At 43.9% G+C, this 26,969-nt stretch overlaps 1 protein-coding gene and 1 long non-coding RNA gene across 3 annotated transcripts in view; one reads left to right on the forward strand and one right to left on the reverse strand.

Moving 5' to 3' along the window:
• Positions 1–26,845, forward strand: part of sfmbt2 (Scm like with four mbt domains 2) — a 55,233-nt gene extending 28,388 nt beyond the window's left edge. Inside the window, exons 7-22 of the mRNA XM_040148364.1 lie at positions 6,334–6,422; positions 7,497–7,746; positions 8,593–8,690; positions 9,970–10,071; positions 11,359–11,589; positions 12,146–12,272; positions 12,479–12,592; positions 12,677–12,719; positions 14,512–14,579; positions 20,160–20,299; positions 20,781–20,890; positions 22,154–22,329; positions 22,487–22,656; positions 24,489–24,764; positions 24,931–25,053; positions 25,695–26,845. Of these exons, the coding sequence (XP_040004298.1) occupies positions 6,334–6,422; positions 7,497–7,746; positions 8,593–8,690; positions 9,970–10,071; positions 11,359–11,589; positions 12,146–12,272; positions 12,479–12,592; positions 12,677–12,719; positions 14,512–14,579; positions 20,160–20,299; positions 20,781–20,890; positions 22,154–22,329; positions 22,487–22,656; positions 24,489–24,764; positions 24,931–25,053; positions 25,695–25,835 (2,258 nt within the window). The 3' untranslated portion in view covers positions 25,836–26,845. The remainder of the gene's footprint in view (positions 1–6,333; positions 6,423–7,496; positions 7,747–8,592; positions 8,691–9,969; positions 10,072–11,358; positions 11,590–12,145; positions 12,273–12,478; positions 12,593–12,676; positions 12,720–14,511; positions 14,580–20,159; positions 20,300–20,780; positions 20,891–22,153; positions 22,330–22,486; positions 22,657–24,488; positions 24,765–24,930; positions 25,054–25,694) is intronic.
• Positions 24,612–26,969, reverse strand: part of LOC120801409 — a 42,798-nt gene continuing 40,440 nt past the window's right edge. Inside the window, exons 1-3 of one of the 2 annotated variants that reach the window (XR_005709097.1) lie at positions 25,195–25,293; positions 24,900–25,040; positions 24,612–24,712 (exon numbers count right to left, since the gene is read on the reverse strand). This is a non-coding gene — a long non-coding RNA (uncharacterized LOC120801409). Of the gene's footprint in view, positions 24,713–24,899; positions 25,041–25,194; positions 25,294–26,969 lie in introns of those variants that run through there. The other variant, XR_005709096.1, reaches the window with a different exon arrangement.

Here is a 26,969-nt window from a genome sequence, read left to right on the forward strand (position 1 = left end):
AGGTTGGAGACAAAAACCTATAGTCAACCTCTTCTTCTTCCTAATGCACATTCTTTGCACCTATTTGTTTGGCGTGCGTAGTTCGTTGTCACGTGACGCCGCGGTACGGTGCAGCAAAAAGCTGAGAACAGAATCGGGGTTTTCGGGGGAGCCCTCCTCTTTGCCCGTGCACCGGCACAGTCGCCCTGTCGAAGCGTACGAGCAGGCAGCGCTTTTTTTTTTTAACAGCCCTGAACGAGGGGCTGTGCGATAACTCCGTGTAGTCACTCGCTGTTTTCAAGTGGGAGAAACAATTTGTCTGATGCAAAGCATAACAGCAAAACGCAGCTCGACGCACCGAAGGACGCTTTTAGTATTTGACATGATGGTTTTGCATGTGTTTGCCATGTGGGACACACACTGACTCGGAGAAATACTTTCACTAGTAATCGCGATTTCTGCCATTCGCCCGGCGCCCGTCTGAAAAACTGCCCCAACCTTAGATTGAAAGCCGGCGGCCTGGTAACGTAAAACGAGATGGTGGGAGTGAGACGGACGGCTCCAGTTTGGCTCACATTTCACCTGCCCCTCCCTGCTGCATCCTCTAGATTTGCATAACACCACCGGGGTTGTGCGTTTGTCCTGTATACTATAGAAGAGTGTGTGTGTGCGTGTGTGTGAACAGGCTTCATTTTCATAGGCAGCGTGCGCCTCAGGAAGCTTTTTTTTTTTCCCATGAATGGAGAGCAGAATCAAAAGGCAGTCTACGTCAAAGCAACACGCAAACGCAATGAACAATGCATCTCTACCGCACGTGCCCTGTTCATGTGGGGCTCTTCAGCGGTTCCGGCTGCAACAGCACCAAGGTAATTCATAATCACGCATGTGGCCGTGATATTCCGTGCCCTGTCACGAGAAGGCGTCTGAAGACCGCCCAGGCATACTTCGGCCACACGCGACGGAGGGACGTGTCTCTGTAAAACGCCCACGATTGCGCCGCGTGGCATTTTAAATGCTTCCCCGCTCGCCGCAGTCTTCGTGCTCGTGGCCTCTTCGGAAAGGCCTGCCAGCGAAAATGGAGTCAGATTAAAATGGCTTTCTACCCCTTGTGCGTTCGGGGGCCGCTCGTCGCTATGCCAGCGCATAATGACAGACAGAGGGGGAGTCAAGCGCAATTTGCTCCCATTAACTCTGATCTGAATCTGTTGCACCGCTGTGATCGCCGCTAAAACATAGGGGCGATTTTCCTCCTTTAATTATAACACTGATTATCCAAAGTGAAGCTTTTCAATAAGGGATTGTTTAGAGAAGAGTAGCAGGCAGAATACGCTAATATCATGTTTAGTACATACATATTCTGATTTATTTATTAGTTTTGTTTATTTATTTTTAAAAAAATGCTAGATATTTTGCATGGAGACTTTAGCCAGCTTTGGTGAAGCTGGGTCCCGGGGGAAGGGGGAGGAGGGGTGAGGATGGTTAAAGTATCTCCTCCCTCAAGGTTAATTATGCACTTATTGTTATGTGAAAGTCAGGCTTTCACCTCTGTGTGTCTGCTGCCTTCGGGATGGAAATGAAGAATAATAGATGATTATTTATATGCGCAGAACCGCAGGATAATGAAACCGCGAGCTGGGGGAAGGAAAAAAAGGGGGGTAGAAGGTAAGAAGAAGAGACCGAGAGGGTGAAGGAGGTTGAAAGTTTGCATGTTTTAGCTTCTGCTGCTACCATTTGGCCGAGCTCGAAATGGCTTCATGACTAATCTCGGCAGGATCTGTAGAAATAGTTTATCTATTTCTGCACACCCAAGTTCAACAGAGGAGCATGTATACAGAGTGTGTGTGTGTGTGTGTGTGTGTGTGTGTGCGCGTGTGCGCGCAAACGGGGAGCAGCGGCGGCAGCAGCAGCGAGGAAAGAAAATAAGTCTCACAGGAAAAAACACTATTATTAAACAGGCGCACAGAGAGCATCTGGGACACAGTGACGTTCGCTGTTCACGTTACCGTCACAGGAAAAATGGCTTCTCCCATGTTGACACATTGATTTATTTGCCAGAAAAATTCCATAGTTGCTGATTTGATTCAGGCAGGACCTCTGGAGTCTGGAGCCGTGAGGGGATTTATTGATTCGGTCTCATAAGTGAATTATACATTTAAAGTCCCGAGCGGCCTCCGTGGAGCTAACTGCCAGTTGTGTTTACTCGAAATCTCTGATTTAAAAAGGGGATTATAATAACTGTAATAAAAAAGTTTGTAGTACTTCTCTGGTTTGTTTTGGAAACAGTTGTTGTTGACAGGAAATTGCAACATTTTCTAAAGAACTGTTTAAAGAGGGGAAAGGGAAAAAAGATTTGGCCTTGAGTTTCTGTGGAAGCATATATGGCATTTTGATGCATGTAAGGTTAGCGCTCCGAAACTTTAACTCCTGCATGTTTGACTTTTACATTTAAAAAAAAAAAAAACACATCTTCTCCGTGATTACACCATTGACGCTAGCCGTCAAGTAAACATTCACAGGACCAAGGGAAAGAAGAAGAAGAAAAAAACAAAAAATCTGAGAGAAGTTAAAAGTAAGACCATTTAAAAAGTCAAAAACCAAAAACGGAAATAGAAAAAGAATAGAGGCAGGTATCTTCTTAAGAAGCTGTATGTGCAGTATGCAGGGTTACAAGAGAACAGAAAGAAAAGAAATAGAAACAGGTTGAGCACTGAAAGGCTCTGAGGTGTCAGTTGATTGTGAAGGTGGCCGCACACCCGGACAAACTAGCACACACACACACACAACGCTGCTGTCCGACCGCGTCTCGGTCCGAGCCTGCCGTCGCACGGAGGGACGAGACGTCATCGGTTGAGCCAATAATTACAGAAGCGGTTTGCATTGGCCAAATTAGACTTATAAGTCTAGATACACGAGAAGAAAGCCCTCATACTGTAATTACAACATCTGCTAACAGGTGACACCGTATTCTAACTCTGACCAGATTAGGACTCAGGAATCATGATTATACGATGTAATGTTTGAGGTCGACAGCTGTGAGATCCGGATCTCATAATTATGACAGATTTTCTTGTAATTATGAGATAGTAAATCATAATTATGAGATTAGGCCTCCAATGTGTTCGTGTTTTTTGTTTGTTTTGTCCCCCCCCCCCCGCCCCTTGTTGAACAGAGTGCACTTTTTTTTTTTGGGGGGGGGGGGGGCGTTTGAGAGAGAGAGAATCAAAACCCTGACTGCTGTCATGCCTCTGCACACGTCGCACTGTCAAGTTCCGGAAAGTTACAGGAAATTGTAGGACGCGGCTCTGATCAGTTGAAGTGTTAATCACTGAAAGTAGCTGAAGTGTCGTCTGGATAGCAGGCATAAAATGTCAAACCGCCCCCAAAAAAAAAGAAAAAAAAAAAAAAGGGTGGGGTGGGGCATGGGAGTGTTTGACACTTATGAGTTAGATGAACAAGCAGATTATAGAAAAACTAAAAAAGTAGCAAAGGAGGAAAAAACTCTTAAGCAACATTGCTGCTGAGAACTAACTGATTATTTCAAGTACGTCTAGTAATATAAACAGTTACTGTGGACTCTTCTTTCTCTAGAAAATTCCCAGTTATAAGCTATTGCACATAAAAACCCTGTTGTTCATGCGTTTTTTGTTTTGTTTTTTCCCCTTTGTTTACTGAAAATGCCCCGACAAAAACATCTGACTGGACCAAAAGAACCTGAATCCAGAGCGACTCACTCCTACTAACTCATTATCAGCGGTGGCGTACTTCGGTGTGTGAGAGCGCATTTCACTTTCACTTCAGCTTGATGGTAATCAGCGCTGCAGGGAATGTCAGTTCTCACAGCGTGCTGGAGTCATTCTGCAACTGTGACTCATTTGGCAACGTTTCAGTGACTCCAACAAGTGTCCCGAGGAGGTTTTCTGAGCGAGTGACAAACGTGGGGAGGGGGGAAAAAAAAAAAAAAAAATCAAAACATGCAGGACACCGAAGGTTAGCATCAGGATCTTCCTTGAATTCCTTGGATCGTTATGGAAAAGGAGCAGAAAGGATAAGCGGGAGGCTTATATCAGGAGCAAATGAAAAGCAAAGCTGGAATTATATAACTCTGTTGCACTATGGGAAACAGGAAGCAGACAAAACCCGCATGTCCCCATGCAAATTTGCAGGAACTCTGGAGACCGAGCTCTGGTCCACCGGGCATGTGTGTGCACCGCTGTTAGTCACACTAGGGGGGACACAGATCTTCTCATGCTGTGGTTTGACGTTGCGGGGGGGGGGGGTTCACCTCCCACGTGGGCACAAAAAAAGCCGGTCCCCACAAGATCAGCCTTTTGATGTGAAACAGTGTTACAGTGAGGGTCAAGGGTTAAGGGGGCGGGGCCGTTTCTGAGGAATTTTGAGGCAAGTCTGAGTCAAGTCCCGTCAAAGCGAGTGCCAACTTCAGATTTTCTTTAAGCCTTCGAGGGCAAGTCTGAGTCAAGTCATAACAAAGTGCAGGTCCTACTGAAAGTCTTTCGGGTCTCTGGATGCCGACCAACGAAATTAAAAAAAGGAACTTCTGCTTGCAAGGCTGTGTTAAGTGATTTTTTATTTTATTTTTTTCAAAACTGACACTTTGATTTGATCTGTGCAGTTTCAATGCACAGATCAAATCCTGAGGGGGATAAGCCAAGTCTCACAGAGGCCAAGGCCAGGTCTAAAGTCCGGATTTTTGTGAGTCCTAAGTCGGACACGAGTCAAAGTCTTTGGTAGCGGATACGGTTAAAATTACTGGTCACAAGTGACCAAAACAAGTATGTGTACGGGTGAGAGAGACACGTGTGTCTGACTTGACGCCGGCCGGATTTATGGGGTCACATCTGGCCCATTCATGTAATGGGTTTTGATTTCATGTTTTATTGTAGCATTCATACTCTCTCTGTTATTCTGATTAGTTACCCGAGAATATATTTTAAAAAAAAGAAAAAAAGAGAGATTGATTTAAACGTTCAGCTGGATTTTGTGTCGCTTGCATCCCAAAATAGTCAGAAAACGTTATTCAATGGAGTTTACTGTAAGCGAGGTCATCTGGGGCGAGGGCGGCTTAAAAAAAATTCTTCCAGTAATGAAAAAAAAAAAAAAAAAAAAGAGAGAGAGAACGATGGGAAGGATTAATATTCAAAACAAACAGAGACAGTTCCAGATTTCATGTTGACAAATGAGAACCAAAACCTATGAGCCCCATTAATGCCTCGCTTGGTATTTACTGGGGAAATCCCTTAAAATGAATCAGTCTGAGTTCAGCTAATGCATTTGGATGTTAGTCATCCGTCGTCCAGCCGGGAATTTATCCGCAGTATATCCATCAATATTCTGAGTTATTTCAGTGTTGTTCACGGCTGCAGTGCTCTCTCTCTCACTTACTTGTGCCTCGGAGCCGATTCTTCAGTGTCACACACCGAATCTGACGTTTTCAGCTCTGATGCGGGCTGCTCTCATATCGTGGTCCCAAACCTGACACAGATCTTATTTGCGGCAGCGTGACCTCAACGGCCGCCTCGGCAGCCTCTTTTGAGTTAATTGCCCCACGTACAGCTCACGGAGGAAGCTGCAAGTAACCCGATAACCTTTTGATACCTGAAATCCTGGATGAAAGTGGATCCGCACAGAAATAGCCGCCACTGCTCCACAAAAAGCCACAGTTCCCGAGGTTTCCTTTGCGGCCGCCGTTTGGCACGTTAACACTGAAACGACACGGTTCGATATGACATTAGTTAGTGTTTTTAATTTTTAGTGTTTACTTGCGCAGAAGCCCGTCAGATATGATGTCTTTTCTTACTTTTCTCTTTTGCGTACGGAAGCCTAAAAACGCCAGATCTCAGCCAGGGATCGGAATCCAGCATCGGTGTTTGCAGTGCGGATGAAGCCACCGAGGCTTCAGATGCTTTTCCGGGCGAGGGGGGAGAAAACAAAAACGAAAACAACGAATCTTTTTTTTTTTTTTTCCTCACTTCTCTTGCATATAAATGAGTGAATTCAGAAACATTCAGTGTTAAAATATTGCACATCTGCAGTTGCAGTTTTAATTAAAAAAACAAAAACAAAACAAAAAACAAAACAGCATTTGCCTTGAAAAACCTGCATTAGTAGAAATGCTGTGTGTTGGTGTTTTCGTGTATATGGATGTACTTATTCATGCATGCTGTTCTCTGGTGACTACACTTGCCAGTGCTCTGTAGTGGCACGCGTTGAATAATGTACCACGGCACAAGAACACAAAAATGTGCTCACTTTCCGCACTTTGATCGTCTGCATGTTTACTTTTTGTTTTTGTTTTTTTTCCTTCAGTCTCTGCGCTGTGTTTTTGTCTCTTTGCAGCCATCAAGGAGAAATACAGCGACTGGACGGAGTTCCTCGTTCAGGACCTGACCGGCTCCAGGACGGCGCCGGCCAACCTGCTGGAGGGGGTGAGTGTGTATTCACATTGAGAATCAGCCACGAAGGATCGGGATTCATATTTTCTGCTATTCTGGATAAATTCCCAAATATTTTTACCTGGTTAGATGTTACGGTTTCTCCTGCTTCCTGACAGAACGGAAAAGAAAGAACTTTCGAAGTTGTAGTAGAACTCGTTGTAGCTGCTAACTATGATGCCACGGAGGAGGAGGAGGAATAAATTCAGCCAGCCCGATTTTCAGTCAAGACAAATGTTTGGACACATTCTGGACATAACATGCAATTTGCGGTTTTTTCAGTGGATGTCGTGTAGGCTGCAATGGCCCTGTGACAAAATAGAGGAAGGAATTAAATAAAGGATATAATTCAGTGTAGTCACTGTAACATGAGAGACAACTGACCATAACTGGTCTCAATTAAAGTCACTTTTCTGACCACAACATTTAGAGAATTCGGGGCCTTTATGTGAAAGTGGGCAGTGGAAAGATGACAGGAAACGAGGAGACGGAGAGAGAGAGAAATATGAGGAATGACGTGCAACAAAGGAGCTGGAGTTGCTGAGCCCGGGGTTCGACATTAGGGTTCGTGGTCGCCACCTCAGCGTCCTGGGAGGCCCCTTGTTGTGGAGAGTTAGATAAGACGACTGATACCAGCCCTTGGCTGTAGCCTCATATATATATATATCAAGACACATAAGAGAGTGGTATCAATTTTCTCATCTGACTCTGCCTTTTTTCTAAGCGTATTCCCCCGAGAAACGATGGGGGAATTCCACGGAATTCCACGGAAACGACGTTAAAAAAGATACCTCACACTAGAGAGAAAACACCCACTGGTGCAAAAAGAAAGTTCTCAGAAAAGAAAGAGAAAGAAAGAAAGAAAAAACCTGCATCTTTTAGAACGGATTTGTTCTGTTGACTGAACCATATTCTGTTTAAATCAATGGCAGAGGCCTTGTTTCAGCTCATGAGGTTCAGAGGAGCAGGCTAAGGAAGCATCCCCTATTGTGTTCTCTGACTTTTGAGCAGCTCTGTGTCCAAGAGATTCTTGGACATCTGAAAACTGTCTCTCCGTCTCTCTTTCAGCCCCTGAGAGGTAAGAACACGGTGGATCTGATCGTCGAGGGCTCGGTCCTGGAGCTTCAGGACGTCTCGGATCCCTTCCTGTACTGGCCCGTTACAGTCATCCAGAACGTCGGAGGGAGACTCCGCCTGCGCTGTGCCGGTCTCTCTGAAGACCACCAGGCTCAGGACACCTGGTTTTTCTACCTGGACGTTCGACTCCGGCCCCTCGGCTGGGCCCTGGAGAACCGTCTGACCTTAGAACCGCCCATAGGTGATCATCCGATCTGCTCACACCTTTTCATTTACCATCTGTCATTTTTTTTTTCTTGTTGGGCACCGATTTTATTTATGTAGGCAGACTTCCGAGATTATTTGATGTTGGGAGTCGGATCCGACTGCTACGGTGCCGATGTTCTTCCATTGAAACTGCCCCGAACCTAACCCGATTATTAAGTGGTGATATTAACAACAACTTCAAATCAAGGCTGCAACTATGTTTATTTTCATTATCAATTAATCTGCTTATTATTTTCTCGATTAATCTCTCAGTTGTTTGGTCTATAAAATCTCAGAAAATTGTGAAAATTCCCACCACAATTTCCCACGGCCAAAGGCGGCGCCTTCAAATTACTTGTTGTCACTTGTTCTGGACCTCAAAAATATTTAATTACTATCATGGACGACTTAGAAAACCAGCAAATATTCATGTTTGAAAAGTCAGAACCAAGGGAGGTTTTCTTCATTAAAAAAAAAAAAAAAAAAAATAAATAAATGATGAATTGGTTTACAGGATTGTTCCAGACTCATTTTCCATCAATCAGCTAATGGATAAGTTGACCAATCATTTTAGCTGTACTGTAAATTCAACACAATTTGTGCTTTAAAAATTGAGAAGAAAAAAAAGGATTCTCCCACAGAATTTTTATTTTATGCTCTTATGTTTCCCAGAGCTTCCAGAAAATGTCTGAATTCAAAACGGGGTGTAAAGCACGTAAAGGTGCAGCCATTAAAAATAAAAAGGGGAATTTTGATCATGTCTGCTGTTAAGAAACCGGCTGGCGCTGGGCGAGTCCGACTAATCACCCTAACTTTTTCATATCGTCTCTCTAATCCCCAGAGTTTAGGTCACTGAAGAGCGCCCCCGACTGGCAGCAGGCTCTGGAGGACGCTCGACTTGTTGGACAGAAGAGTCCGCTGCCGCTGGAGGTGTTCAAGGTGAGTAAGAGTTCACACGTCTGCCCTTCCCACGTTGGGTGTGTGTGTGTGTGTGTGTGACTGAGATGACCTGTTCTCTGTGGTTGATTTACAGCATGGTGTGAAACTTGGATAATAAGTGGTAACGTTGTATTTTACAATCTGTAATTGGAAGTTTCGTAAAAAGAACCGTGTACCGTCATTTGAAAGCACTGCCCCAAGTAAATATTATGCCATTAGTCATTTATTATGGGAAGCTTCATTCAACTAATAAGGTGACCTGTGTTCCCACAGGACAGTTTTATATCTCCAGCTGACCTACACCATTAATTGGAATTAATTGTTGTTTCTAGGAAACTTCCATGGAAATGGAAATTAAGAAATTCTTCAGAAAATAGAGGCCCATAAAATAAAGTGTTACTATATAAATTATAATTATATTGATCTAAATTATATAAGGATAAGGTCTTTAGTAATAAACCGTGCTGATGTCAATAAGTAGATCCCAGTTTTTTTCTCCCCCTCTACTGTCAGTAGGGCTGCAAGATTAAAAATAACACTTTTCAATCGCCTGATCTTATTCTTACGGGAAAATCAGCCATCTTATGCGTTAGCAGGGAGACCTGCCGCATTAAAGTGAACACCCCTGAACTTTGAGCTGTGCACAGGACAAAATCCTAACGCGTGCGAGAGAGATGAATGAGTAACGCGGTGAAAGAAAGAGAGAGAAAGAAAAGAACAACAACGAGGGTCAAATGACAAAGCTTGCTCCTACCGCAACAAAAAAAAAAAAAAAAAAAAAAAGGGCCGGGATAGGTAGAAATCACCTGGATTGAAAGAATAAAGAGACTAGAGAGACAATAGGGAGGACGTTTGTGACATAATACGATATGATGAAGCTATGCAGCTACACTCCAGAGAATCTGAATCACGACAGCATCCACAAATAAAATCTTACACAATGCTCCACCGAACCTGACTAACTCTCCCTCGCTATCTGGTACAGCAGGCCTTTCCTGAAACAAACCAAAAATCTCTGTCATGCAGGAAGTGGTGTTTGTTTTTCCAGTCGGCTTACAACCAACAGAAAGGGGAATCAGGTAATGAGGAGCGACCGTATGGCAAATATTAGTTTGGCCTAAGGATCAGCAGCAGATGATATAATGCTTCCACCTTTTTGTTAACCGCTAAACTGGAAAACAAACTGGCGGCGTTCGCATGGCCCACATTGTCTTGCGTGTGCGCGCACTGTCGGAAGTGGGGCACGTTTGTCTAAAAAGTCTCGACTTTACTGTGTCAGGACCACGCAGACCTGCCCACGCACTCCTTCAAGACGGGGATGAAGCTGGAGATGGTTTCTCCGTGGGAGCAGCTCAAGATCTGCCCGGTTTCCGTCACCAAGGTGAGTCAGACCGACACCTTCAGAAAAACCAGGTGGACTCCTCCCCGCGGCACTCCTCGCCCGCCTTTGATTAATGCTGCATCAGACCTCGAACCTGTTCTTGCCAAAAGGGTGACATTAATCTTCAGGCTTGTGTAGCTTTTATTTTTGACTGGAAAGTGTCTGGGAGGGGAACTTTCCACTGAGTGGAATTTCTTGGGTATTTCATGTCTTATGCGTCCCAGTAATCCTCACATAGGGATATCATCATTGTTTTGGTCGTTGTTTTTGTGATTTTGTTATCGCAAACTGACGATTTATTTGGTGATATTGAAACTGTGACCAATAAGTAATACTTACGTGTGCTAATTTTTGTAAAACAAAAACAATACTATTAAGAGAAACATGTTTGAATTTAACACAAAGAAGTAAAATAAAGTTTTAGAAACTTTATTGAAACTTCCTTTTTATATTTTCAAAGAAGGAAAGTCAAAATATGAATTAATATGCTGGTTTTAAAAGAAAAATATTTTAATGCCTTAAATTCATTAATATTTAAATTAAGTATTCAGTATTTTTTTTTAAATTCTCTTTTAAGTATTAAATGGCCTTAAATTATTATTATTAACTTAAGGGCATATTCCAGTGATTTAGCTGGGGGATATGAAAGATACAGGTTTTACAAAAGAGAGGTTAAAGTAGAGTCTGAGATATCCTGACTTTTAGTCCAAAGTTTGGGTTCAAGCTCCAAAAACCCTGGATCCTACATTTCCCATCATGCACCGCCATAGCGTTTTTCTTTACATTTGTATCCTCCAAGCCCAAGCAGCTGACGCTTTATCAAAAAAAAAGAAGCTGAAGGAGAATAAAGAAACAGACTCAATCGTGTGTCATGCATCTGGGGGAGTTGATTAAAATCTTGATGTGGAATGATGCTAAAAGCTCGGCGGTCTTTTCCCTCCTCAGGTCTACAATGAGATCTACTTCCAGGTCACGCTGGACGACCTCTCCGTTGATGCTAAGCCGCGGTTTGTGGTGTGTCACGCCAACTCACCTGGCATCCTGCCCGTCCAGTGGTGTCTGAAGAATGGCTTGGGTCCGGAGAGGCCCTGCGGCTACGAGGGCCAGGACTTCGACTGGGCCGACTACCGTATCCTCCAAGCCCAAGCAGCTGACGCTTTATCAAAAAAAAAGAAGCTGAAGGAGAATAAAGAAACAGACTCAATCGTGTGTCATGCATCTGGGGGAGTTGATTAAAATCTTGATGTGGAATGATGCTAAAAGCTCGGCGGTCTTTTCCCTCCTCAGGTCTACAATGAGATCTACTTCCAGGTCACGCTGGACGACCTCTCCGTTGATGCTAAGCCGCGGTTTGTGGTGTGTCACGCCAACTCACCTGGCATCCTGCCCGTCCAGTGGTGTCTGAAGAATGGCTTGGGTCCGGAGAGGCCCTGCGGCTACGAGGGCCAGGACTTCGACTGGGCCGACTACCTGAAGCAGAGCGGGACCGAAGCGGCTCCCGATGCCTGCTTCCCCGACGTAAGACTGGGGCTGACTTGACTGGCTTGTTTTTTGAAAAATATAATTTCTTAACATGCGAGCAGCCCAGATGGGTGATGCGATGGAAACATGTCTCCGTTTACATCATATTAAATGCCTATTGTCTCCATCCAGATAAAGGTTAGTGGACTGTGACAACACAAGTATTACGTCCAGAACTTTATATGTTGCATCTCACAAAATATATTAGACCGGTGCCAATAGACAAAACAAAATGGCGCTGCGATTTTCGTCACGCGGCCTTAATCGTCCTCAAAACTGGCGCCACAGTCCGACCCGGATTGTGACCGAGATTTTTACTAGACCCCTGTGGCGCAGCGTAACGCACAGCGAACCCTGCAGAATCGCTGTTACAGCACCTTGTGTAAGGGAAATCAGGGTTAAATCCGTTTGAATCTCCTGTAATCTGAGCCCAGCTCTAGGTCGTCTCAGGTTAGATCGCTGTCCTGAATGTAAAATGAACTCTACCTCTCTCTCTCTCCCTCTCTCTCCCCCCTCTATGCCATCTCCGCCATCTTTGTGTGCGCGTGTCCAGACATGGCAGGACAGAGGCTTTGCCAAGGACATGTGGCTGGAGGCGGTGAACCCTCACCGGCCGGTGGAGGTGTGTGTGGCTCAGATCACACAGGTCAGAGGACGCCTGCTGTGGCTCAGACTGGAAGGTACAGACGTGTGCGCGTGTACGAGTCCGTCTGTCTGCATGTGTGTGTGTGTGTGTGTGTGTCTGCTCGTGCGTTGAGAAGATTATCAGAGGACTCCTGCTGCGTCTCCAAGTGACAGTAAAACGTGTGTGTGTGTGTGTGTGTGTGACAGCTCCCTCACCCGTCCTCTCTCTCTCTCTGTCTCTCCGCTGTCTACCTGTCTCCAGGTGTGGCGAAGCCCCTGTCAGAGTGTATCGTGGACGTCGAGTCCATGGACATCTTCCCCGTCGGCTGGTGCGAGGCCAACGCTTACCCTCTGACCCCACCACTCAAACCTGTCTGTACGTACACACACACACACACACACACACTCTGTGTATTTCCCAGTGAGTGACAGCTTGATACCAGCTCTGTCTACTCCACAGGCCAGAAGCAGAAGAAGATAGCGGTGGTCCAGCCAGAGAAACAGTAAGAAAAACATACCTTCATTTATCACAACTTGGCACAGGTGGAGAATATTAGGTGTGGGTTTTTGGATGTGATGTATTTTGGAGTTGAAGCCGCGAGTATTTTGTGCTCAGCAGGGAGCTGAAATCCAGTCCCTTCTCAAAGCAGCCTCTTCTCCGCTAGCTGCAGCCAGACACGTTTTTTTTTGCCACTGAAGGATTCTTTTACCGGACTCTCTAAAAAGCTGAAATACAGCGTGTTTCAGGGGATTTCCGCTTACGTTTTAAGATAAATTACCGTCTACGCTGTACAAAACAGCGCAGTGTAGATACTGTGCATCATTGGCTAAGATTATCCACTAAAACCCAGGATAATTTCTAATCCTGCCATTCAGCCATTTTGTCTACACAATTTCTATGCAATTAGATACAATCTCAAAATGTCTCGTATTGTTTCTTTTATCTCTATTTCAATCCTGCCTTTTATTAATTTGTTCCCGGCACAAAAAATCAAAAGTGAATGAGAGATATTTTTGGGGGCAGGTTTCCAGAATCTTAACATGCATGGATGACTGGGGTTTTTCGTGTGTTGTGCCAAAAATCTCCTTGGCTGTGCCCGAAAATCATCAATTTGCTCCTTCACTACCTCCCGCGTAACGGTTTACTCAATAGCAGGGGCTGAACTGGGCCTGAGCCCAACGGAGCTGCCGACGGAGGTGCCAGCGTTGGCAGCGCTCACACTTCTGTCTTTAAATATCATCTTTCAGACACTGTCACACGGTGACCAACCAAATGTAGAGTATAGGCTCCTTTTCTCTGACTCTACTGAACAGCTGAGGCCGTCACAAAGCAGCAGGTTCCATTATTTCTCTTTACGCGCTACATCGTAGAGTAAATAAAAGGGGTGATTTCCGACAGCTTGTAAAAGATAAATAATATAATAATGAATTAAAAGTACCAGTATCCAGCTTCCTTTGGATTAACACTCAGCACAGCATTTTATCATTTTGATTACCTGAAGCTTTACGACAGGGAGGTAAACAAATTCGTCTGGAATCTGAGCGAAGTCAAACACTTAAATTGATGTTTGGTGAATTTTTTTTAAATCGACCTTAGGTAGTTTCTGCTTTTTTTCTCTCTTTGTATGTAGACTCCACACTGGTAAAATAGACTGTTCCTGCTCCTCCGGTGTCTTTTTCAAGTATTAAACGACAATTAAATGGAAAAAGAAACTGGAATACAGGGCCACATGTAGTTGTAAACTAATATGTCACTGTAACCTAACACTTCACTTCACCTCACTTGCACGAACGGGAAAATTGCCACATTCACGGCTCTTTGTTTTCCATCTTTCTACCTGTGAAAATAACTCGGCGACTGTTTCTTCAGGGAAAAAAACAAAAAAACCCACGAGTCTTTTCTCGCTATCTCTCTCTCTCTGTCACTCCAGAGCCATTAATTGAAACAGTGGCTTTTTAGAGCAGAAATTGCTTTCCCGGGGCGCTGATTGATTTTGTTGACAAATGACATGTTATGCCGTTGGCCGCGGGCGATTGTGGGCCGAGAGCGGGAGAAATATCTGGTCTTCCACAGCGCTTTGTCAGCTCTCTCATCTGACCTCTAGTTCCATTTCTCACCTTCAGAGGTATCTTTCCATCAATTAAAAATCTGACACGAACTGTAGTAGCTGTTGTGTGGATTGATCAGCCGGACGAGCTATCACTTGGCTTCCTCTGTTGTTCCCTGTTTGATTGAATCAGATGGACGATTTTATTGATTAGTTTGACCTGACTTGTGACTTCCTTTTCCCGCAGGTTGGCTCCGTCCCAACCGGTAGAGATTACCCCCGTCAACCACTGCCAGCCCGTCGCCATGGATCCAGGTAATCAAAAAGCCCCGTTACACGCGATTCGTCTCCAGTAGCTAATGCTAATGAGCTAATGAGACCAAAAGGGGCAGCCCTGCTCCTCAGGTACTCCCGTACTCGTAAGCGTCGCCAGGTTGCGATGCTCAGTGTTTAGTTTGTGTTTTAAGCTCCTTGTCTTCCTCAAAAGTCCTTTTCAGACATAAAATGTCTAACGTACTTTGTTAACAGTGGTGGCTTTTTGTCATTCAGATATAGGTGTAAATTGGTTAACTGTCTTTTACGTCTTTGTTAAGACACGACAGAACACGTACAACATACAGAGTGTTCTTGCACAAGCTGCATTATTGTTGAATTTTTAAAACTTCTTTTGCCGTTGAAGCCTTAATCAGTCACCACTGTGACTCTGGGAGCGAGTGGCTTGTCCCCTTTTCTCACTCAGTGACAGTGGATCCTCCAATAAATTCTAATCAATTTAATCATTTATTAGATTGTACGATTGACGGACAGACTGACTTTATAACATACCAGGATTAAAATTAAAACTGCAGAACTGCGGACCTGCAGAGCCAGATGTTGAATTAAAATATACAATTTATACATCAAAAATAGGATTAATCAGAAATACGGTGCGTAATTTAGGAAAGGTGCAGTGTGTATTAGCCGCTGTAAAAGTGTGATGTAGACAGAACGCGCAGGTGGTAGCGCCGCAGTGTGTTCACCCGTCACCCAGAGGTGAGCTGTTGTACAGTTGTACGGTGAACGGGAGGAGCGATTTCCTGAAACGCTCTTCGTGACAGCGGAGCCGAATGGGTCCGTCTCCGCTGTCTCGGCAGTGCGCCGCGAAGGGGATGGGATGGACTGTCCGTGATGGAGAGCAGCACGAGTGTAGTTAACGTGCCTCGATTCCTATTTGCTCACATGCTGTATGTGAAACGCTGAATAGCAATTTATTTATTCATGCAGCTGCCGGGACGGAAATCAGACATATAGACAATGAGTGCCGGTTATTTTTCCGATTGGGTGGATCAATGGCCGCAGGAGTTCAGTTTTTTTCCTTAAAGTGCTGATGCAACCAATACTAACTAGTGTTTTGAGCATCGACAGGTTCAATACCAAAACACAAAAGCGGATCTGTCTTGTGCTGGATCACATTCAGGCCACAAATCTCTTTTTAGTTGGCGTTTGAACGGTCTTGTTTTAACAGGTTTGGGATTGAGTCATTAACAGGGAATGGTGAAAGAATGGTGTAAAATAAATAAATAAATAATGAAATCATCATGCAAGGGGAAAAATAATTTAATTGACTGATCTTCTCATTGAATATTCAACAACTAGGAACGTGGCCACAGTAATTCAGTTTCTCCCTTAAACCAATTTTGCTTCTTTATGATAATTGAGCGATAAAGTTGCTCCTAAAGAGTGACGTGCTTTTTGTCCCTCTGCTTATTTTACCTTGTGCTGTTGTGGTCCTTCCGCCAATCTGACCGCGTTGGGTTCAAACTTGTGCCATGTCGGAAGTGTGACAGAAATGTTACGGGTCCATTTCCGAGGTGACGTTTACATAAAAGTGACTCCGGAGCTCATTCAGACCCGAAGCGTCCCGCCCCGAAGAGAAATGTTTACACGTGGGTGATGCAAGTAATACAGACGTGAATTCTTCTCTTTCAAGGGAAAAGCCACACTGGAGACAGAACAATGTTGTGCATGTCTGATTTGATACAAAAGATTATTGAAGAATACACAGAGCAGCTACAGCAAGATGCAACTTGTGGCTATATTTTGCACCGTGGCCCGTTGAGTCTAGTTTAGTGAAGGTTTTTTTTACCTCTCAAAAAAAAAAATTACTATAAAGACATGTAGTCCAGACTGATTTTGGACAGTTACACCTGTTTTGCTCTTCAGCCTCTGAGCTTCAGCACATTCAATATGAAATAAAATAATGGATACTACAGTAAAGAGCCAGGTCTCAGCTTTAATTTGAGTAGGTTTGAATCAATATAGAAAGAAAAAGAGATGTCGCCCTTTCAACACATAATGCCCAAATTTTAGGGGCGCACAAGTATTTGGACGCGACTTCAGAAGGGACTGAAAGTTGAGAGCTGCCATTTAGATTGAGGTGGAGTTGTCTGTCAGTATGAGGATTGAGGAGGTGACCATGCAAGTGAAGAAGACAACAATGAGGCTCAAAAAAGAGCATAAATCTATCAGAGAGAGATCAAAAGTAGTTAGTTTGCCAGAATCAGCAGTTGGCTACACTCTAAAAAAGCAGGTGTGTAGAGGAAAATGAGAAAGTGGCAAATGAGCTGGTAAACCCAGGAGCACAAGTCTTGCGGATGAGCAGAAAATCATTTGCATGGTGAAGAAAAGCCCCTTTATGACTGCCCAGCAAGACAAGAACGCTCTGCAGGATGTGGGCGCACCTATTTCCCTGTCAGCGCTCAAAAGAAGACTGCATGACCAGAACCACAGATGGTTCACCACAAGATGTAAACCCCTGGTAAACCTCAAAAACAGAAAGGCCGGGCTGAAGTTCAGAAAAACACGCAAAAAGAAACCGGTGGAACAAAGTTCTGTCAGAGTGATGGAAAGAAGAAAGTGTTGAAAATGAAAGGAACAGTTCATGACCCAACGCCACCAACCTCATCTGTCAAACTTGGCGGTGGTTCTATCACGGCTCGGGCAAATGGAACGGGCACCCTGGCATTTACTGATGATTCCATTGCTGACAGAAGCAACGGGATGAATGAAGAGGAATACAAGGATATTCTGTGAGCTCAGATTCAGCCAAATGCATCGAAACACACTGGACGACATTTCATCTTTCCGCGGGACAACGATCCTAAACATACGGCCACAGCAGCCACGGAGCTTTTCAGGGTGAAGAGGTGGAGTATCCTCGACTCGCCGAGTCAGTCACCACTGAGCAGCACTTGGTGAGGACCAGACTAGAGGCAGAGAGAGACCCCCACAACGAGCAAGAGCCGGAGGAGGCTGCAGTGCAGCTCTGGGAGAGCATCAGCAGGGAGGATACTATGAAGCCCTAAGATGTTACTTTTGGGCACTGTGTGTTTAAAGGCCTATGTCTCCCACAAAGTTCTTTCTATGTTGACGTAAACCTACTCAAATTGAAGCTGAAACCTGGCACTTTAACGTAGTATCCGTTATTATATCCGTCAAACTCAATGTGCTGAAGCTGTGCCGCCAGTGCTGCTGCATCCCCCGATATCTAACTGTAAAATTTTGTCAAAACCGATGGAAAATTCAGGAAACAAGCCCAAAGAAAACCTGCTCAATTTTCCTTAAAAGACTGGTTGCGGACAAAGGTGGTCAGTTGTATTTCTGGCTGCATGTGAGCAGCCAACTGAAACCGGAAGATCCAGTGTTATGTTTGGGGAAGATCTGTATGGAAACAACATGCATGTTCAATCACAAAGGGAGCAGGGGGCTAAGCGTTGTTTTCATGAGACCCCTTGGCCTCTTTTCCAAGTTCCCTGTCTAAAAAAAAAAAACCACCCACTCTCTCATGCATATTCATCACCTCACCTAATTACTATTCAACCCATGGCGGTGCGGTTCCAGGTGCCGGCAGTACTCGGGAAGGGCGGGGTCCGGGATCATCATTCAGTCGGCCCTCGATTCATCTCCCGGGCAGGGGGGGGGTCGCATAAACAGGACACACTCGCAGCGCAGTTCGACTCGGTGTTCACCTGTGTGGTGAACCGCTCAGAGTCATCTACTAAGGACAGCAATAAATATATTTATAAAGTATTTACCCAAATGGGAGATTTTACAGACTGTTTTAAAATACAAAAAAAAAAAAAGGCAACAGCGGTAAAACATACAGCTTTGCGGTCAGTAAAATGTGAAACTGTAGATATTAAAAAAAAATAAGGAATGCACTGTTAAAGGCCTTGAAAAGCTATTTTCTCAATCATCCTCTTACTCTGAGGAATAGGTTCTGACGCGAACACAATTTTTCTGCCAAAGTAATAATAGTTTTGGTTATTTCACACAAGAGATTTATCTGTATTTTTTTTTTTGTTCGTCTCTGTGTTCTTCTTGCTGGTTTGGAGTCCGTGGGCCTCACGGATGTCAGGCACGCAGCATCTCTGCACCAATCAGGATTTCGCAACAATTAATGACTCAGAATTGGAAGACAGCGGGGGTTGTTGCGAGGAAATGCCAATTAAATCTGATCAGACCGCACCCAGACGGTCCCGATGAGGCAGATTAGATCAGTTTTTAAAAGTCTCTTCTAAGTAAAAACTAGACAGTTTTTTCCAAACTTTAAATCTGATTGTTGCAGGTTAAGTCATGAATATGTAATGTTATGGAAAATACTACAAATTGAAACCACATTTCCAGGGGGTTTAACACAATTACACAAAATTAAGTTAAATATTGACCATCACAGTGGAATTAAATCATACAGTTAAGATGCAGTCAAGCATCATAACTTCATAACATCATGTCCAAAGCGCACAGCGTTGTTCCAACTGCACATCTGCAATTGCTGCAGGGTGTAGTCACAAAGCTTTTAGACCAGTTGAACACACACACAAAAAAAAAAAAAATCAGACTCTTGCCATCCTGGTTACATTACACTGGCTCCTTATTCAGCCAAAGACCCTTTAACATAGTGTGTCACTAACAAATAGCACAAAAAAAAAAAAAAAACTGGAAAAAATTACATCTGTCACACAACGAAGTTAAAACCATTCTGCCAGTTATTTATATAAAGTTAAGCGCTGCAAAAGGAAAAGAGTGAGACAGTTTGAATACCAGACTTGAGCCCCGTATTTGAGAAGAGCCATGCCCCCCGAAGACCCTTTGTCAAAAGGCTGCGCAGCCAAGGGCCGCATAGATGTTCTGTATGAGCCCTACTCACTCACATGCTAGTGAAATGTTTTTTTCCAGAGGTTTTCCATCGCCCTGAACATCGCATTGTTACAATTCTCACTCTCATTGTTTGCTTCTGTGTTTTGTTAAGGCCTATGACCAAAGGGCCTTTTCAGAATTCAGTTTAAGATCCTTTTTGTATATTTCTGATATTTAAACCCATATTTCTCAGACTACTCACATCTGGCAACCAAAAGCTGCTAAAACTTCCGCGGCCCGAGACCAGAATAGAGGGATCATGCTTTTACTTTTAAAACCTGTCTGTGTAGTCTGGTGTTTTTGTAATTTATCTTTCCAAATGTAGTGTGCCATGTATTCTTTTTTTTTTTTCGTGAGAGGTCAGTAGCTCAAGACTTCTCAAACACTCAAACAAACACACGAGAGCCGGCAATAAATCTTTGGTCTAAATAACTGAAAAGATTTTTTCACTTTTATTCTTAGATCCCGGACGGATCTTTAAGTGTGCTTTTAATTTGGCTAATTCAATGTAGTGATGATGTGATCCCTAGAAAAGTTGGTTTAATAACAAACAGGACATAAAAATTATTTTGTAAGATGTGTCGGTAAATGGGAGAAAAGAAATAAAATGTACTTATTACTTGTTTAAAAGTTTGTTTTTGTGTCTAACTTTTTAAAAGAGGCAATTATTGGTTGCTGGTTAACATTCCTGTTTATGATCTTTCTCCTCTATCCCAGGCTCAGCCAATGGCAGATACTGCTGCTCCAAGATTTTTGTAAACCACCGCTGTTTCTCAGGACCCTACCTCAACAAGGGACGTATTGCAGAGCTGCCGCAGGCCGTCGGACCCGGAAAATGCACGCTGGTCCTCAAAGAGGTGGGCTGATGTGAAAAGCAGTGGGGGGAGACGGAGAGGAGCAGGTTTAATCAAAGAGTTGCACACTTTCAAAGGGAGAGGTGGGCTGACAGAGATTGAAAGAGGGAGGAGGTGAGAGATGGAGGGCGAGACTGCGATGTCTTGTTAACCACCTGCAGTTTCCCAGCAGGGCCTTCATTTTAATGTGAGGAGCTGTCAGTCAAGTGTGTTTGCACATACACACCATTGCTACCGCTCAGCAAAACAACCTCTTAATTTCTCTAGAGACCGTGTTTGTTCGCGCACGCGCGTTTTGTGCGAGCTTGTAGTTTTTGCACGAGTCCGCGATTTTGTAAAGACGAGTGCGATCTGCGTTTGTCCCTTCAGTTTTGCTCCGATCCTCCTCCGTGCCGGTGCAGCTACTCCGATTCTTTCCGACAGTTGTTCGGTCGTCGAACCGGGACTTTATGGCTTTAATCTGGGCTCTGCTTTTGCTCTCCAGCTGCTGAGCATGCTGATCAACGCCGCCTACAAGCCCGGACGAGTCCTGAAGGAGCTGCAGGAGCTGGAGGATCAGAGCTGGGACTGCCAAGAGGAGACCCTCAAAGCCAAGTGAGGAGTGCAGAGAAATGTGCACCGCAATAGGCCAGAACAGATTCTTTTCTCATTTGATTTGGTGATTTGTTAGATCTGGTCATTTTCACAGGGGCAATATCATTCAACTATGAAGCCCTGAAATTTCCCTCCTCTTTGCTTAAATTCTTAATGTTTTCTAAATCATAATAAATCAGACAAATCATCACATCTTTCTTACTGTTAAAATCATTACCGGGCCTCTCAGAAAAAGAAAAAGGAGGTTTTTTTGTTTTTTTTTACCCTCTCTATCCTTTCTGCAGCCATGCATTTCATTTTTTTATGTTATTTTGTCGTCGCTGCAGTAGCTTGTATGAAGTCTGCATTTTCCTCCACTGCTGGCAGCACGGAGCCAAATTATTCCGCCGCTTCAGGCCGCACGCTCGGTGTTTTCTGATCAAAAGCGGCCCCATTTTTCCGGCTGAAACGAGAGAGAATCGGCCAGTCGTACGTTCTAGTGAGTCACCTGCGGTGGCCTGCAGAGCACAGCGATCGCATTCATGCATTGTGTCTACAGTGTAGAAGGTTCAGTACACAATTCAGGTTTTGTCCTGTTTTATTTTGATTTACGTGTGTAACATTCAGGTGATTTTCTAAGGAACCTCAACATGATCTGTTTCAGCAAATTTTTTTTTAAACAAGAGTCTAGAGCTGGACCCCGAGTCAGGTCTGGGTCCACATTCTATTCGGTCTAATCAGATCTCACAAGGTCCCGTTCTATGGGTACGTCTCAGGTCAGTATGTCAATGCGTCTAATACCCCCACGGATCTGAGGGCACTCGCAATCAGCTTAGTCAAAGGCCAAACCGTGATCTCAACTTCCACGTGTATCTGTTTGAGTGTTTTAAGAAGTCACCTGAGTTCAGTCAAGCACAGTCTGACTTCAGAAAAGCCACATCAGTTTGCAGGTCGGATTTGTCCTTGGGCGCTGCCAACAGATCGGCTCGCCTCTCCTGACCTTAGCCATAAGATGAGGGATTGCAAAAATGACCTTGCGTCGCACGCCGCTCTGCTGGATGGCCCTCATCAACAAGACGATCTGAATTAATGCCGCCTCTCCTAAAACAGCCCACTTCCACGCCATTACCGCACAGGCAATCATCATTCATTTTCGAGTGCTTTGATGGATTGCAGATAGTTTGATTATATTTTATATATTATTCTCATAAATAAAAGTGTGATCACTGGCTGACAGTGTCACGACGCCCCCCCCCTGCTCCCTCGTCCTTTCTGTCCTTCCAGATATAAAGGGAAAACCTATCGATCCACCATCCGGATCGTCCGCCTGGCAGACCAGATCCCGGACTTCTGCCGCAAGGTGTGCGTGAAGCTGCAGTGCTGCCCGAACCTCTTCAGCCCCGTCCTCGTCGCCGACAAGTGCCCGGAGAACTGCTCCGTTCAGACAAAAACCAAATACAGTGAGTCTCTGTAATTACACGCGTCACTTCCTCCGCCACAGCTATGAAGAAGACCCAAATCAAAGCTTGTGACGCCGCGCAGCGTATAATTGCCTGCGATGACTTGCTAAGTTTTGTTTTGGGCCCATTGTTTTCAACATCTGTTGTGCCTCCGCAGCCCATTACTATGGCAAGAAGAGGAAGCTGTCCAAGCCGATGGGAGGAGAGGAGGCAGCAGAGGGAGAGCTGGCCAAGCCGACGCGCCGCAGGAAGAAGAGGAAAGCTATCTTTGTGCAGAAGAAGAGACGCTCCTCTGCTGTGGACTACACTCCTGCCGGCTCACCGCAGGTTCGCCTCGTCTTTCTTCTTTCCCCGTTTTCCTTCCTCTCTTGTATTGTGTCAACGGGTGTCCTGTTCGCTCAGGACAAAGGCTCATTTTCAGTCGTGATCGAGTGAATAAATATAAACAAACTCATCCCTAAATATGGCACAGGCAGGAAATGTAGCAAAGCGTTTCAATTTACTTTAGACGCCCTGTAAGTTTGCTCGTTCACAATTTAAAATCTTGGTCTTGAATATGCGCTTTTCGGTTTTTTTTGTATGATGTCATACAAAGAAAAAGTTAGATCTCAACAACTCTGTGATGATTTAATGTTTTGCCACTAAAATGTGGGGTGTTTACTGGGCAGACTGGTCGGCAGATGGTTTCTTTGTCATCAAGAAAAGTGATTGAGCCGAGCAGGGCTGCAACTGATTATTTGGTTGTTTTTATTAATCTTGTTGAGTCTATAAAATGTTGCCTGCTTTGTAGAGCTGAAACAATGAGTCGATTAGCAAAAAAAGTATCAGTTAACCATTTGAGTCATTTTTCACTCAAAAAGGCCAAAAAAAAGAAGAAAAAAAAGTGCTCCTCCAATGTGACAGTTTGTTTTTCTCTGTTTTATTTTACTGCAAACTGAATATTTTCTGGTTTTGGACTGTTGATCGGACAAAACAAGAAATTTGAGCATGTAACCTTTGGCTGTGGAAAACTCGTTCCCCTTTTTAAAAGACCAAGCGAGTAACCAACTAACCAGATACTCAATCGCAGTCCTGTTGTTTTGTTCAACCAACAGTCCAAAACCCCCGAATTTCCTGCCAATCATCTAATCAAATGATCTTTAGAGCTGCGGTAAAAAAAGCAGATGGAGTTTGATGGATTTTTAAATCAAATCTGAAACAGGTGTCCAGTTAGCTTCAAAAAAACAAATTCAAACCCTCCAAATCTATATCTAACGTTTTTAAGTTCAGCTTTCATCAGTTTTTGAACAACGAGAGTTAACAATCATGAACTTCATTTTTAAGAACTACAACTCAAAAATTAACATTCAAAGAGTCAGAAGTTTTTCATGTATATATTTACTTTACTAAATGACTACCTGAATGTTTCCAACATTTTTCTTTGCTATAAAACAAAAAGAGACTGGCAGAGCTTATTGAATCTGGGTATTTAACCAAACTGGAAGCAGCTATTGAAACTCCCAACCCTAGGTAGAGAACCCCCTCTCACGCCTTGAGTCCAGATTCTTGCTCTTGGTGGAAAACGAAACTCAACAGACAACATGAGTCATGGCTAACATCGCTTCCAAGGAACCTCAGGCTCATCTCACATCTCTCTCTTCTCCGCCCAGAAGGAGATTTAGGCAGAATATTAGGCAGAAACGTTGTTCATGGGGCAACAGCTGATTCATTTTCAAAACCAGCTGACCACACCTTGCAGTAGAGTGGTAGCAGAGCAGCTGTAATGGGAACTAAAAATGTTGTAATAATCAGTTAAAGTACTGAAATATGTGAACTTCTTATCGTGAAAAACAGGTTCATAATAGTACACAACAGAGAGCTTGAAAGTCTCTTGACAAACCATGAAAAATCTATTTTCATGTGTTGCTATAAAAAAAAATAGTTCATCAGTATAGTTAGTGTAGTTAATAGCTCCTAATCTCGGAATCTTAACACCACAAGGAGTTTTAATTAAAAAACCTTTAAAATGAAGCGACTCCTGACTTAGTGATGAGCGAGCGAGCGCTGTCTGAGGGAGGTGGGGTTCGATGTCAAAGGTCAGGCCAACACCAGAGGGAAGCCAAAAACGAAACAAGTGCCCCCGGCCTCTCTGATCCTGAGCCTTTCTGCTCCCCCCTCAGGACAGCGATGAGGGAGAGGAGGATGAGGAGATGGCGTTGCAGTCGGGCAGCGAGGGCAACAGCTCGGAGCCTCGGGAGGACCACACCGACGCCTCCTCCGTGGAGGTGACCAGCAGCCGTCCGCGCAGGGCCGCGACGCTGCGCAGGGCCGTCAGCTTGGGAAACGCCATGGGCAGCCAGGAGGCCCCCGAGGGCCGCAGGAGGTCGACTCGCTCGCTGTCAGCCTACAACCAGAACAACAACAAGTACCAGCCGCCCAAAAGACAAGACATGCAGGTGCAACGGAGATTACAGTATTTGAAATACTAACAACAACATTAACCATTTTCATACCAGAGCATCATCTGTGCCCTGAAACTTTAGACAGTCACGGCTAAACAGCTACACAGGTTAACACATGTTATTCTGTACCTTACTGTGTGTGTGTGTGTCTGGGGTCCAGGTGGAGGAGGAGGAGGGTCAGCTGGTTTTGGACAGGAACCCCCTGGAGTGGACTGTAGATGAAGTCGTTCAGTTTATCAACTCTACTGACTGTGCGTCTCTGGCCAACATCTTCCAGGAACAGGTACACACACACACACACACACACACACACACACACACACACACACAGTTTTTCCTCAGTGCTTTTTTTTACTTCACCACCAAAACATCATTTTGTAAGTTGGAAAAGGTAAATTGACTTTTTCCACTGATTTCCATTTACAACACAATGAGCTGTGGCACAAGACAAATATTGGCTCAAACCTCCGGCAGTCAGACATCCACCCTTGATACGACGGAGTGTTTGATAAGATATTTATTCACCTGGTGACGTCAGATCAATCTGATGAAACAAGCAGATCAAACTCCTTTTCATTCTTTGATGGTTACAGCTTGTTATTCTTTGCTTTATTTAAAAAACTAAAAGCAATAAATCTGGGAAATGGGATGTAGAACCACAACGTGTTTCTTTTTACTTATGTAGAGTGTAATTTTCAATTTCCCCTTTATTCTCATTACTTTTTATGACCAAGTATTTTTATAGGCTGGTTTTAATGGCCTAGTTTTCTGTAAACAGCAGTAAACAACATCTTTTTCTCTTAAAACAATTTGGTGAAAAGAAAAATGTTAGTCCTAATGGCAGTAGAATTAAATGCACGCCAGAATGAGTGGAACTTTTTCTTATTTCCATTTAAATATTGATTTGTATCTCTTCCTGCACAGGACATCGACGGTCAGGCCCTGCTGTTGCTGACTCTGCCAACCGTCCAGGAATGCATGGACCTGAAGCTCGGTCCCGCCATCAAGCTGTGTCACCAGATCGAGCGCGTCAAGGTCGCCTTCTACAGACAGTACGCCAACTGATCGAGGAGCAGCGGCGGCGGCAACAGCAAGTCACCCACCGAACAGCCGCTCAGTCAAGAGGGAAGTTGTGTTTATGCGCGACGTGGACGTGTTGGATTAGCTCTGCTTCCTGGTGGGGAGACTTTGGCCGTCTGGCAATGTGGAGTTTTTTGAGGATTGCCAATTTGCAAGAAGGAGAAGGAATATATATATATATATTTTTTAGAGCGGTTGCATCGGAAAAAGCATAAACTAAGCAACAACAAAGTGGATTCTGGAGGATGTTTGCCTACGAGGAGTTAGTTGAAGGATTCATTTCTGGGGCACTGTTGGTGTGAAAATGCGATGCAGTGCCCACATAAACTTCAAAGAAAACACATCGGAGTGAACCCATGTGCTTTTACTGATCTGTGAAGGTTATTTTGAGAAGCTGAGGACTTTTTATGTTTTATTTCTTACTTTTCATTCCCATTTTATTTGTGACAGAGGAGCAGTATAGCATTTAAGTTAAAATAATTATTGACCATAACGAATTTTCCCCTTTGTGTGTGACATAATTGGTTCTGAAAAAAATATATTTGAAAAGTATTTAACAACCCAAGAAGTAATATATTTGGAATATTTATTGTAATCCTTCTTTATAAGGAGTAATCTATCTGTTTGGATGCAGAGAGAACAATTGAAGAGTTATAATGTCAACATCCACTCCTTCTCCACTGAAACAAACCGTTAAGTATGTATACACTATTTCACACACAGAAACCACAATCCGCATTTGTTCAGATTCTCACAGCAGTTTCTGATCATTGGGGGGGGGGGCAAAGGTGTCCCACGCGTTGTTTGACAGTATAACACACTCCAAAATACTTTGAACCCAGTCGTGCTAACTTCTCATTGTTACAATCACAGGAAACAATCATGTAAGCTATTTTGTGTCCATCTATGCAAAGGTGTTTCAGATATTTTTGATAAGTAAGAAAATAAATTTCTATTGATTTTTATCTCTTTGTCTTGCACTTTCCTTCTGTTTTTCTTGTTACAACTTCCTCATTTTTAGCTATAAAGTGAAATTATTAAGATATAACCATGATATCTAGTCGAGTTTAATGTAATCAATCATAATTCAAGTTTATCTAAATGTTCAAAGAGAATGTT

Source organism: Xiphias gladius, chromosome 2 (assembly GCF_016859285.1).
Source record: "Xiphias gladius isolate SHS-SW01 ecotype Sanya breed wild chromosome 2, ASM1685928v1, whole genome shotgun sequence".
Taxonomy (NCBI): domain Eukaryota; kingdom Metazoa; phylum Chordata; class Actinopteri; order Istiophoriformes; family Xiphiidae; genus Xiphias; species Xiphias gladius.